This window comes from Harpia harpyja, chromosome 1 (assembly GCF_026419915.1).
Source record: "Harpia harpyja isolate bHarHar1 chromosome 1, bHarHar1 primary haplotype, whole genome shotgun sequence".
In the NCBI taxonomy this organism is placed as follows: domain Eukaryota; kingdom Metazoa; phylum Chordata; class Aves; order Accipitriformes; family Accipitridae; genus Harpia; species Harpia harpyja.
The window spans coordinates 53,340,923-53,354,470 of NC_068940.1; the positions used below are offsets into that span (position 1 = coordinate 53,340,923).

General features: G+C 49.9%; 1 protein-coding gene across 1 annotated transcript in view; it reads left to right on the forward strand.

Moving 5' to 3' along the window:
* The window catches only part of TGM4 (transglutaminase 4), a 24,406-nt gene extending 11,092 nt beyond the window's left edge, over positions 1-13,314 (forward strand). Inside the window, exons 2-15 of the mRNA XM_052794502.1 lie at positions 199-363; positions 3,404-3,583; positions 3,727-3,833; positions 4,158-4,287; positions 4,919-5,037; positions 6,452-6,559; positions 7,118-7,292; positions 7,811-7,949; positions 8,207-8,310; positions 9,160-9,411; positions 10,009-10,356; positions 11,725-11,894; positions 12,399-12,535; positions 13,030-13,314. Coding sequence (XP_052650462.1) covers positions 348-363; positions 3,404-3,583; positions 3,727-3,833; positions 4,158-4,287; positions 4,919-5,037; positions 6,452-6,559; positions 7,118-7,292; positions 7,811-7,949; positions 8,207-8,310; positions 9,160-9,411; positions 10,009-10,356; positions 11,725-11,894; positions 12,399-12,535; positions 13,030-13,171 — 2,127 coding nt within the window. The 5' untranslated portion in view covers positions 199-347 and the 3' untranslated portion in view covers positions 13,172-13,314. The remainder of the gene's footprint in view (positions 1-198; positions 364-3,403; positions 3,584-3,726; positions 3,834-4,157; positions 4,288-4,918; positions 5,038-6,451; positions 6,560-7,117; positions 7,293-7,810; positions 7,950-8,206; positions 8,311-9,159; positions 9,412-10,008; positions 10,357-11,724; positions 11,895-12,398; positions 12,536-13,029) is intronic.
* Positions 13,315-13,548: the final 234 nt, after the last annotated feature.

Sequence of the window (13,548 nt, forward strand, 5' to 3'; positions counted from 1 at the left end):
ACTCATCTAGTCCATGATTTTACTGTTTGTCAGTGAAGGGTCTGTCCACTTGTCATCTGATTGTGCAAATCCACCTTCCATGTGAGTCGGGATTTAAGTTTCACTGTTTTTCAGGGTCTGACTATGTGCAGAGGGAGTTGTAGTCATTTTTTTTTTTTCCATGGGAACTTCCCTTCTCTAAACACCTCCCTTTGGCAGTGGACCTGCTGACACCTCAGAGCAAGACACTGATAAAAAGGCAAGCCCGTCTTCCTTCTCCACATTCAGAAGGAAGTGGCAAAGGCTACTCAGGAGCTTAGAAGCTGCTGGCATTGCAGGCATCTCGGGTCGAAACACTGACAAGAACCATGAGTGGTAACACTGGTGAGTTTTTAATGCTCGATACGATAGCCTATATTGGATGTGCAGTTCAGCAGGTCTCCTACAGGGAGGATGGCAGCTCCAGCAGAGGTGGGGGGTTTCCTCACCCCTCTGACTGCTGTGGGTGACACCTTGGGGAAAGGTCTTTCAGTGCCACTGTGGCTCATGGGGGATAGGTTTGCTCTGGCTACGCAAATTCTGATTTTGATGGACCAGCTGAAAAATGCAACTCACTTTTCATCAACCTGTAGACATTGGGCTCTGTTGGTGATAATGGGAAAGAAATGTGGCTTTTCTAAACTTGTTCTGTGTCAAGGTGAAAGGAATTTCTTTCTTTCAGGCTACTTGATCATGTAGATTATTGCTCTTCAGTGATGGCTGATACCATCTGACAGAAGTTTCAAAATAATTGAAAAGGGGATTTATTTGGACTTGAGGTCCATCCCATGGCCGTCCTGCCTGCCTTATTGTCAGAAGATCCTGCACCTACCTAGAAAAGTGCCTGAGTCGCTCCTGTAGCCACTGCTGAACCACCACTGCTGGTTGTGCTCCTGGGGCCAGCCCAACCCCAGGATGCCCCAAACCCCTGGGCTTTGGGGTGTAGCTGAGCAGCGGGGTGTGCGGGCTGGGTGCTGCCTGCCACAGAGCCAGGAGCAGGTCTCCACAGCTGTCGGGAGGGGAAGGGTGTCCTGACACCACTCCGAGCCCCTCCATTTCACACCTCCGTACTCTGAGTATGAATGAGCTGAAGTTTTCCAGGAGGTCTTGGGCAGCAGCAGCTTTGGGATGTGATCTCACGTCTCTGGGATGTGAGGGAGTGCGTTCCTGGAGGTTGGGCAAGGATGGGGAATAAATGCAGATGTCCAAATTCTGCTCTCTCTTCCAAAACTACAGTTCTCATCCTACTTCCCTGCTCTCCTTCTGAGCAGCCCTTATTCCCGCTGAAGCCAGGCATGCTATAAACACTCTGCTCCATATTAATATTTTTTTTAAACCCCATCACCTCATCCTCTTGGAAAAAAAGGCCCTAGATCCTTACCAGTGCAAAGCCTTCATGTCCCCATTTTTGTTCTGGGTGATTGCTGTGCTCTCGAAGCTCTGAGCCTCTCCCCAGGCAGGTAGCAATGTGATGGGGCCAGTAGATTAGTGTAGGAAGGAGCTCTATAAGTGATAGATCATGGAACTAGGGAGATAAAAATAAAAATACTGCCTTGACGTTTCTTCTAAAAAAAAAAAAAAAAATCTGACAGCGGTCGGAGTCTGGCCAGCCCCGGGAGCGAGCGCAGCCAGGGCTGCTTCTTGCACCTCGAGCCTCTGTCCCATGAGCGGGTGCATTCTTATCGTGCTCAGCTCTGCTATAAATCATTAATTTCCGTGTTGGCAAAGCAGGTTGCCTGCAGGCAGCCCAGCCCTGTGCCCCAGGCAGGAAGCAGAGCAGGAAGCCGAAAGTGGCATGCAGGGCCTGCCCGGGAAGGGCGGGCTGCGGCCAAGCCCCCTCAGATGCAGTGATGGGCGCACCGCTACCTTGCTCCATGGCATTTCTTGGCACGGGACACCGCACCAGCCCGATTGCGGGGAATCACAGGTGTGTTTGCACAGGAACAAGTGCAGAGCGATTGATGGGCAGCGCTGTGTGGGGACAGGTCTTTGGCCCCACGCTCTGCACTGTCAGGGCACATTCCAGATGATGTTCAGAAACGGGGTGGTAATGCAGTCCCTAAGTTCGGAAATGCTGGGAGGATGGATTCCCCAGGGCCCTTTCCTACAGCCATCCTATGCATTCAGCTCCCACATCCCTCCGTAGCCCTCTCCCATCACCAGGTCTGTTTTCTGGTAGCTTCTCAGCCCAGCACCAGGGTTTCCATAAGGAACAAGGTTGACCAGCTTTGGTGACTGGAGATTTGTTTATGCTGGGGAAGACCTATTTCCCCTTCCTCCTTCTCAAGAGGGTTAAGCAACTTCATCTGAATTTTTTTTAACATATATACATACACCCTCCCCCCTCTGTTGTGCAAAACATCAGCCTGAGATTGGCATGGGGCAAGCAGCAAGCAAACAAAAAGCACTTGAAAATGAAATCAGTTAATGAAAGGTGATGCACAATTTCAAGTCTATTTGCTATACCACCGATAACTGTTATGTAACTAAGATAAATATGTTTTATATAGTTAGTAAGAAGAAATACAGGGAGGTGGTCATCTGGTGGGGATCCATGGACTGTCCGTTCACTTTACTCAAGGCTGCAGTTGCTGCCGGGTGCAGGTCGCAGTGAGAAGCATGCCAGCCTGCCTGGGATCCGGCCCTGCCTGTGACGTCTCTCATGATGCTGATGATCTCAGCAGATTTCAGCCTCTTTGATGTTAGGGATGGCTCTTGTTGATAGTCAAGTTAGCACAGTTGCCTGGTACCCTGCGAATCTGTCAAGACATTTGGTGAATTAATCCCTTCAACCATTATGCCTTTGACTTGCTAATTTCTAAGTTACCATAAGCCATTTTAAATTTCCTGACTCTCCCATCTCTTCATCTGAATCACTCATGAGCCAAGCGCTTTTAAGGTATTGTTACTCCCTACTGTTTACACGGAATTTATCCTTTAAGAATATGTAACGGGCAGGTACAAGGCAGGTTAGACACTTCCAAATATAGCTCAGCCACGTTCTGGCATGCTCCGGCTTTCCCTGTCATACCTGGGCAGCCTCCTAAAGCCTGACGCAGTGATGCTGTGTGTAATATAGTATATATATTATACATATTATATTTTATATATTTTGATGTATTATTGTATGTTAGTATATATTATTATATTACACAATATGATACTATACCATATTTTATTTTATTTATATATATGAACTGTTTTACCATCCATTAGTTGTGGTGGTCCTCAACGTGATTTCTTGTGCTAGATCACTGGACACTGAGATGTTTTGATGACTCACAGGGCTCCATTAAGAAGAAGAAAACTGTCTTTGCTGAGCAATTTACCATCGATCTCCCCCCTTTTTTTTTTTATTTCTCCCTTTCTGCTAACGGCTTTCCAGGGACTGATCCGAAGGTCACTGGGATTGACTTTCTCAAGAGCCAGAACTCTGGCCTGCACCACACGGATGCGTACAACATCAAGAACCTGGTGGTGCGGCGCGGGCAGGCCTTTCAGCTCCGGCTCAGCTTCAGCAGGGAGCTGAAGGATGCTGACAAGCTGGTGCTTCATTTCGGCATCGGTAAGCAGGTCCCCCCTCTGTGGCCATCGGGCAAAGCGGGAGAGCCCCAGCAGCTTCCGGCTGCCTGTTCCTGCTGCCTGGCACTGCGCAGTCGTTGCAGACCTGTGTGACCCTCCCACATCTTGTGTTGGGTTTGTTTCCAGGCGAAAAGCCAATGAAAGTCAGGGGGACCCTGATGTCGCTGAACCCGAGGCATGAGAAGGATGTCAGCGGGTGGCAAATCTCCATCGTTAAGAACAGCGGCAAAGAGGTAGAGCCGCTGGGCAGCGCTCCCGCATGGAGGGCAGCAATGCCAAGCCCGTCGGGAGCTACAGAGCAAATCCTCATACCCCTGACCTGCTTTCCCTTAGCCCTATAATTTTAGGTGGGCAGCAGCCTTGCCCTCTTTAATTCATTGCTCCCCCACCGCGCATGCAGAATGAGCCCCATCCTGCTGCCTTCCCCTCTCTCCCTGCATGGACCCCCATGGCTGCCAGCTTCGGCACTCATCCTGGTCCTGCGGTGCCGTGCTTGTGCTGTGCCTGTGGCCGTGGTGGAGGGTCCGTCATACTGTCTCTCCTTGTCACCTCCCTAGTGCCTGCTGTCTGTCACCAGCTCACCCAGCGCCCCGGTGGGAAAATACACCCTGAACGTGAAGACTGGGACTAACATTTACAAGCCTGAAAACGATGCTCTCTACCTTTTGTTCAACCCTTGGTGCGAAGGTGAGTGGTCCCGCAACCAAGGGTGATAATTACTGCTGCCAAGGATTATCCCTGGGGGAGCTTCTCCTCACGTTTTTCCTCCCACATGCATTGCTTTTTCCCCATAAAACATCGCAAGCAGCGTCTTCACGGAGCCGGCAGAAACCTGGGCAATAGCAATGAGCCAGCTCCTTGCTGGGGAGTCCCCAGTGCTGGGTTAAGGGACATCTCTCTGCCACCTCTGTTTGCACCTGTGTCACCCCTCTGTTTCCCTGGGCCAGCACAAAGGTTAACTGAGAAGACCGAGTTGGCTTAAAATCCAGATAAAAAAATACCCAGACAAAAAAAGGTGCGTTGTTGGTTGGCATCAGTCCCCCAGTTGTCTCTGCTGTCTGCCTAGTCTACTAAAGTATTTTTTCAGAAAGAAGTGTTTTGCTAAAATGAAAAAATGGTCATATAGCAATAGTCCTACAGGGGTAAAATAAAGAGTAGTCTTATAGGAAATTCTCCCACTATAGGAAAAAAGTGAGTGCTGCACAGTCATCATTTGGTGTGAATGTTACAGAGTACCAGCTCCCCCAGCTTAGCTTTCCAAGGAAAATTTGGTGTAGTGTGTGTGCAAACCAACTAACATGAGGTTTTTTTGCTCCAGGCGATGTCGTCTTCCTGGCCGATGAAGCGCAGAGAAAGGAGTATGTGCTCAACGATACAGGCTGCATCTATGTTGGGTCTGCATACAGCATACACAGTAGACCCTGGAATTTTGGGCAGGTAAAACGCAGCTGTCATGTTGGTGTTATTACCCTTATTTGCTCTTTCTCCCTTAGGCATTCATTTCAATGAATCAGACCTATAAACTGTTTAAGCCCATGAGTAGCTCAAAGCACTTGAATAATCCTGCCAGCTTCACTGGGAGGGTTCACCTGCTTAGAGTAATCTGCATGCTTAAGCGTTTTCCCCAGCCACAGCTGGAGAACGGGGTTTAATGGCACATTTATAGTCAGATCACGAGACCCCTGGCAAATGACGTGGAAACTGCAGACAGAGCATTTCTGGTTGAAAAAATTCCCAGAAGGAGTCCTCCCTGCTCTCATGCAACACAGTAGCTGTTGGTAACCAGCTCCTGAGCCGTGGAGAGGCCTGACGGGGGGGAAAAAATATTCTGATTATTTACCTGTTGCATCGTGATCAGGAAAAAATAGGGGAAAAGCACTGGCAGAGTTCAAGTGGTGCCTTCACCAACTGCGAGGTGAACTGTTGCATGCAGGACACCATCAGCCCGCCCTCTCAGGAAGGGTGTTCCTCCACGCTGCCTCTGAGATAACTCCAGTGGAGTGGAATGACAAACTGGCTTGGCCTAGAGGTAGGAGGTGGATGCCAGAGCAGGTTTATTGCACCCCGTGGAAAGCACACAGGCACCCAAACAGAGCATCCTGCACCCTATCCAGACAGACTTCCCCACCAAAAAATGTTGGAATCTGTTTTTTTTTCTTTTTGTTTTATAAGTCTGTGATTTCAAGCTGCAGGATACAGCTAGCCCAGCAAAAGTGCTTGCGCTGATGCCTTTTCCACAAAGGGGCCACAGGGCATTTCCCATAGGGCTGTTCCTATCCTAATATTTATTCTGCTGTTAAGCAATAAGAATTGATATTGGTATTCTGCCAAGCTTCGTTGGATTGGATGTTTGACATCTCTGTGAATTGGACCTCAGGGAGCTTTATCAGCAATTGCTAATTAGGAATCTTTTGCTGTAATAATCTGCATTTATGTACCTTTTTTTTTTTCCCCAGGGTTCATTTTGTACCTCTGTCAATAGACTGAGTATCTGTAGTGCACTTAAATTTTCATTACTCTTGTGAGTAGTTTGCAGGGCTGCAGGGAGATGACGTCAGTGACTTAGGACTACTCACAGGAGTAAAGTTTGCTGGGTCAGGTTCCAGCTTTCTTTGCAAGACATGTGAGATGGGCTTTTGTCTTCCAAGGTGGGGTTTCATTTAAGCCCTTCCTTGGAGAGGACAGCTTTGTGAAGCCCTGTAGGCTTGAAAATTCAATATCATAAAGGAAGTTTAGAAGTTAGGACTAGTCAGACAGTTTCCTCCAAGTACTTAGATAGACTTTGTAGTGACTGAGCAAATTCTGGTTTAGAGCGGTGTATAAAAATGTCTCCACTTTCTCTCCTAAACAGTTTGAGGAACTCATCTTGGACACCTGCATGTATCTGCTGGACAAAAGCAAACCCAAGCTGAGCAATAGAAAGGATCCTGTGTTTGTGTCCAGAGCCATGTCTGCTTTGGTACGTCTCTCATAGAAGTGCTTTGCCCCTCCAGCTTTCCTTCCTCCTTCTTACTTGCTCTTCTTTCCCTGGGGCCTTGAACACCATTTCAGGATCCATCTGAAATGGGTTCCTATGGGAAACCACAAGGAAAGAGCCAGAGGCATTTTTGGGTGGAGGGAAGAAGCGAGCAAAATACAGCATCTCCCCATCTCCAGAGCTTGCCGCTTTCCCAGTGGTTGTCCTTCCCCAACAGATGCACTGGCAGGGCCAGCACAAGGCTTGTGTTTCAGGGGGCAACTGCTCTCTGTGGTGGGACCCTTCTTGGAGCCGTGGAGTTTAAAATACAAGATGCAGAGTACATTTCGGCTGTCCCAGGCAGCAGTGCCACCTCCCTCTAGATATCCAGGTGGAGGGTTTCCAACTAGGGGGGTCCCCAGCCAGCACCAGCAGCCTTGCTGGGTGCCACAGGGCTGTGGAGCATCTGGGGAGCCACAGGGTGGGCAGAGACCCCAGGGTTTAAGCCTCATTCAGCCTCATCCCCATATTTTTCTCCTTTACATGTGTTTGTGGCCACAGGTTAATAGCAATGATGACAGCGGTGTCCTGCTGGGGAACTGGTCAGGGAATTACAACAGCGGGACCTCCCCTATGGATTGGATCAGTAGTGTCGCAATTTTGCAGCAGTATTACAAAACGAAGAAGCCGGTCCGTTACGGTCAATGTTGGGTCTTCGCAGGAGTCCTCACTACAGGTAAACAGTGAACTGTCTCCCTTCTCTGATATCCTAATTACTGTGCTAGTAAGCCAAATTACCGTGCCTCTGAGCGCTGGAGGTGGCAGGGTCTGTCATGTAAGGAGAGGCTAAGGGAGCCGGGACTGCTCAGCCTGGAGAAGTGAAGGCTCAGAGGGTCTTACCCATGTGTAAGATACCTGACAGGAAGGAGTGGGGCAACAGAGCCAGGCTCTTCTCAGTGATGCCCAGTGACAGGACCAGAGGCGATGGGCACAACCTGAAACATGGGAGGTTCTGTCTGAACATGGGGAAAAAAGCTTTTTTCACTGTGAGGGTGACAGAGCACTGGCACAGGTTGCCCAGAGAGGTTGTGGAGTCTCCCTCCTTGGAGATAATCAAAAGCTGTCTGGACACAGTTTTGGGCACGTGCTGTAGAGGACCCTGGGTGGGCAGAGGCGTTGGATGACATGATCCCCAGAGGCACCCACCAACCTGAGTGATTTTGTGACCCTGTGTTTTGTCTGTCTGTGCCACAGTCATGCGCTGCTTGGGGATCCCATCCCGCTGTGTGAGTAACTTCAACTCAGCACATGATACGGAGGAGAACCTGAGAGTTGACATTTACCTGAACGAATTTGGAGAAAAGTTGAACAGGATGTCCTTCGACTCCATCTGGTATTGCCAAAGGCGGCTAACACTTCCTAACCCCCGTGCCACCCTGCAGCACCACGTTTCCCAGTCCCAGCAATTCCTTTGAGAATTACCCTACTGTTTTGGGTTTGCTGCCCGGGAGAGAGAGAAAGCCTGGGGTTTCACAGGGTTACACGCAAATCCCCATTAAACCTGCCCTTACTTAAGGATTAAGGGAGGAGATCGCGACTCTTCTGGCTGTAACAGCTCACTCCTTTTCTTTCCAACCCAAATGCACACAGGAACTTCCATGTGTGGAACGATGTCTGGATGAAGCGGACAGACCTGCCGGAGGGGTTTGATGGCTGGCAGGCAATCGATTCAACCCCTCAGGAGCAAAGTCAAGGTAGGATTTGCCTAGAAAGGCTCTTCTGCAACTGCCGAGGGAGGCAGGGACTTTTCATATGAAAACCATGCCCCCCAGTCAGCAAAGCACGTACTCCCCATGCACAGCTTCACGCACTTGGGCAGTGACATCCTAAAGCTAGAGATCTCACTCCTGCCGTCTTAGCCCGGGGTAGGAGGAATGGTGTTTCTTGGCAGGCAGAAAACCAACCCTGTAGGACGTTGTGGGGACATGAATGTCATTGCAGAGGTTAGAGTGCACAGCTGGAAATCAGAGCTAATTTCTCTTTCCACCATCCTCTGATTTCTTTGGTGAAGTTGAGGACTCAAAGCATTCTGTAGCAAGAGGTGCCACAGCTTTCCCCAGTAAAGATGCTTTCTGTAGAGCTTTCCTCAGGAAGTCATGAGTCTGTTCATTGGTAAATGAGAGGAGTGACTGTCAAAATTGGTGACTACCCTCCCTGCACAGACGCAGGGAATTCGGAGGTGGGAAAGAAAACATTAATCCTCAAGGCTGTGCAGAAAGTGGGATATTGCAAGGAGATCAAACACAGGTGGCTGGACTCGGTTGACTCCATTACCGAGCCACGATTTCCAAACCTTAAAATTACTTAAGTGAGGGAAAACACGTAAAAGCTCTTACCAGACCTTGGTCATCTTTAAAAAAGCCCAAACAGCTATGGGATAAGTGGGGGCTTTTGGAGTTCATCACTGAGTTGGAGGAATATTTACTACTAAAAGTCAACTACCATGGCCACAGATTCCTGCTTGGGTGGGTCCGAGGGTGGAACAAAAATTGGAGGGTCTGCTCGTATTTGAAAAAGCAAATGGTGTTGAATGCGCTTTCTAGGTATTTTCCAGTGTGGTCCATGCCCACTGAAGGCTATCCGAGAAGGGGATGTGTATTTGCCCTTCGACAGCAAGTTTGTGTATGCGGAAGTGAATGCTGACAAAGTCTACTGGGTCGTCAAGAAGGTGAACGGCAAGGATAAGTACACCAGGATTAGCACGGAGACCCAAGGTATCGGCATGAACATAAGCACAAAAGCCGTGGGGCAGGACGAGCGGGAAGACATCACTGCGCAGTACAAGTTCCCTGAAGGTGACTGCCCCTATCCTCTAAAGTCGTACCAGAGAGGAGACCCCTGGCCATGTAGGTCACCGCACAATGCGTGTTTTCTCCAGGAGAAAACCGCAGGAGTAGCTGCAGTGGCAAATCCTGTGTGAGGCCTGGAGACCTGGGGGAGGCAGTGCTGCTCCTGGGCATCTTCATGCCCGCAGTGACACCCATAGGCTGCTCTTTAGGGACAGGTGCGAGCAAGCTTGCAGGCAGTGAAAGAAACGGACTGAGCGGCCAGCCTAGTGGTCAGACTCACCGTTGCTTCATTTACTCATTCTTCTTTTTGTCTTTCCATTCCCTAGATCATATTGGAAACAAACAAACAAAAAACCCTCCGCATTAGGCTGTAAAATTTAAGAGCGTCCATCCTCTAAAAGTGTCTCCTTCAGGAAATTCTTCCAGTCTAAAATGCTACAGTTAGATCTGGTGATAGTGTAAACCAAGAAGGTCTCCTGAGCAGAGGCTGGAGGTGCCCTGACATCCTCTCTGCTCAGCAGCAGAAGCGTAAATAAAGGGAAGGTGGCTCTGGGTGAAGAGACTGAGATAGAGCTATATCACCCCTCTTTTTTCTGCATCCAGGCTCCAAAGAGGAAAGGAGGGCCATGCAGAAAGCTTCCTCCTTCATACACCCTTCAGGAATGACACCTCGTGCATCCTTCTCATCATCTAGGCCCATGGATGAGGTGGCCTCTAAGCCTCGGGTCCTGCATGAGGAGGTCTCCAAGACTGGTCTCCAGCTTGAGATAACCAATAAAGCAGCTTTGTATCCTGGCAGTCCCCTTGAACTGGCCATCATGGTGAAGACCTCTGCTCCTGGGAGCTGGACCATCAATCTTGCCGGCTCCTGCCAGCTGCAGTCCTATACTGGGAAAGTTGAGGCCAGCCTTGGCTATGTCAAGGAGACTATCAAGCTTGAAGGCAAATCTGGTAGGCACGGAGAGCTTACTGTGTTCTATGGACTATTTACTGTGGCAGTCTGGGGTTTCACTCCAGCTGGTTCCCAATAGCTCTGCTGTAGGTCACTGCATGGCTCTGTACAGCATGAAGACCAGAAATTGCCTGCCTGCTACCTACCTCTCTTGTTACTGCTTGTGGGAGTCTCAGTTACAGACTGGGATCCCACCGAAGCAGGGACCAAAATGTGAAAGCCCTGTCCCTGCTGCAGCTTCAACAAGATGGTTAGAAATACATCAGTGTGGGCAGACAGACGTTTTCACGGTGTGAGCGAGGTGTGCTGGAGCATCTCCCTCCCATCTTCACTGTGTAAGCATCAAAGATGCCACCGCAGGCTTTGGGTGCATCTGTAAGGGTCAGGTCCCTCATAGGATTTAGATGGCTGGAAATTTCAGCCTTTTTTTGTTCTTGTGCTTGCCACTCTAATGTTGATCAGGTGGTGGTGATGCTGGTGAGTGTTATTTTCTGAATTCTTCACCCAAGCAAATTTCAACCTCATGGCTGCCTGCCTGGCTGATCCCAAGAGCTGTTTGCTGTTCATTGCATATTTTTGAGCGACCTGGGTTGCATTTCTGATCCCCAGTGATGTGACTGAAATTTGCTAAACAAGAGACTAATGAGTGATGAATAATTAACAGCACTTGCTCATTCCAAGTGTGAGTTACTCTTGCAAAAAAAAAAAAAAAATCTTTGCTGCTGGTGATTGCTGAGTGTTTTCACGCATATACTGTGGCTGTCAAAATGCAGCAGGGTAGGACACAAAGGTAGCTACATACATTTAGAGAGGACAGGCTTTTTTGTTTTTTGATTCCCAGAGGCCACGAAGCCTCGCAGCTAAAGCAACATTCAGGCTCCAGCGCTGCTGACGCTGGGGCTTTTCCGAGCCACTGGAAGTTTGTCCAGGCAATTAAATACAAAATCTGAAGTGAAAGGAAAACTGCTAATTTTACAGAAAGCACTGCCTCAGAGAAACCCCAGGGGACACGGGCTTAAATGTACCCAACCTCACTCTCCTCTGCCTCCTCCTGAGTGCCGGGGCGGGGGGGGGCAAGGGCTGCCAAGATGCTGATGTGAACCTGAGCCAGCGCTCAGCTTGGCAGGGAGATGGTGTGGGCTCAGCCACCCTTCCCATGGGCTGAGCAGGCCAGGTGCCACCCGCCCAGCTGGAGCTTCCCCCCACGGGGACACGGCCCCAATGGGCCCCTGGGTCTAGCTGAAAGCAGGATGGTCTCGGCAAATACATCTCATCCCACACCCTAGGACACCAGCCACCAGAGCTGACTTTGCCACCCAATTCCTGGGCGTGTGATGAAGCACTGAGTTGTGTTTTCTCTCCTGCAGAGATGCAGGTCCCTCTGAAAATTGCGGCTGACGCATACATGAAGACGCTGGCCTCGGTGGAAGACGAAGTGCTCGTCCACATCACCGCTATTGCTGAGGTCCAGGGGACGGATGACAAACTCACCAAGGAGACGACGATGAGCTTCGAGTACCCCCCCATCACCATCCAGGTGAGGCAGCTGCCAGCCCAGCTCCTCGGGGACGAGGGTTAAAGCCCTGCTCACTGTAACACCATGGTGGTAGTAGCATTCCCAGGGGGATCGCCCTAGCAGCTGCCTCCTGGGATGTGCCGTCCTTGGCATTTTATTTGGCTATTCAGCCTTTATTTGAAGGTTGAAAGCAGCCATGAAATTAAGATTTTATTGCCCCATCTAAAATGGGCAGGCAGGGGCTGCTGGAGGGAAGGGGATGGAAGAGGAGGGTTTGTACTGGCCCGTCTCCGATCCCACAGCTCCACCTCCTGAAGGAAAAACGTGTTGAGAAACCAGACAGAAAAGCTGGAAAAACAGCCAGCAAGGCAGAGCATGCAGTGCCATGGGAGGGTGGAAAGGATATGAGGGGGCTGTCCCCTGCCATGCTGGTGGTGAGGAGCAAACCTGCAGCAGCTCCAGCATCTTTATTACCCCTCTGATTCCCGGTATTTGGGTTTGTTTCTCTCTTTCCTCCTCTGCCAGATGCCAGAAACAGCCAAGCTAAACAAGGAGTTCACCTGTGCCTTCATCTTCAAGAACAAGCTGAACATGCCCCTGGACAACTGCAAGCTGCTGGTGGAGGGCTTGGGCCTATTTAAGATGGCGACATTTGATGAGGGGTAAGGAGATGAGCCCAGTATGAAATAAGCCTGGCAGGACTCCACTTTTTTCTTTTTTTTTATTTCCCTTGACAAAGCAGTTAGGGGATTTGGAACAACAGGGCCCTTTGCAAGCTGTGTTCAAAACCATGCCATGTTTGGGCGCATTCCACGCAACAGAAAGACCCACACAGAGGTTGGTGCGCTCAGGGTATTCGGGCACAACAGGGGCTCTCCTCCGGTGCTGCCTGGCCAGCATGAACACAGCTGCTTCCTTCAGAGCCCAATTTAGTGTTTCAGCAGTATGGGGAAGTCTGGGGAAGGTCCCCAGGATCACTGGGACCACCAGCCACCGCCACCGTGCCAAGCCCTGCTTGCTGCTTGTTGGTCACGGGAGAAGGGAAACACCCACCCTAAACACATGCAGCAGCTATTTCCTTAGGCAAAATGATTCAAAAGCAGCAAATAAGAACCATAACTCAGGCTGGGACTATTTGTTTTTTCTTTCTCCTCAGGGATGTAAAGCCTGGTAGGATCATTAAGTCTGAAATAATATGCACTCCGACAAGACTAGGAGAGAAGAAAATAGTAGCCAAGCTGACCTCGACCGAGATCAAAGGGATCTCTGTGGAGAAGACCATCACCATCACTGCGTAGGATTGGTGCCTCGGTGGGTGTAAACAGTGCCCTCGCGTAGCACTGCTGTGTGTCTCAGGCATTTCTTGCCTCAGTTGCTGGATAGTACTCTTCAAGAGCAAAAATCCCATTAAGCTAAGGGAATTAAACTGACCTAAGGGACACAGTTGTGTTAATTGTGATTCAATAAAGATTGTTAAAATCAACTGCGTGATCAGGTTGTATGATATCGCCGGGTTGGGATGGCTCCAAACCCGCGAGGGGATGTTTCCACCTAAGGCCAGGGATCGGAGCTTGAGAAGGTGCCAACTTCAGTTGGTGGCGGGCATGAGCCAGGGGCTGTTTTGCAGCTGCTGGGCTGCCAGGGCCAGCAGTGCTGTGGTCCTATGTAGGAGACC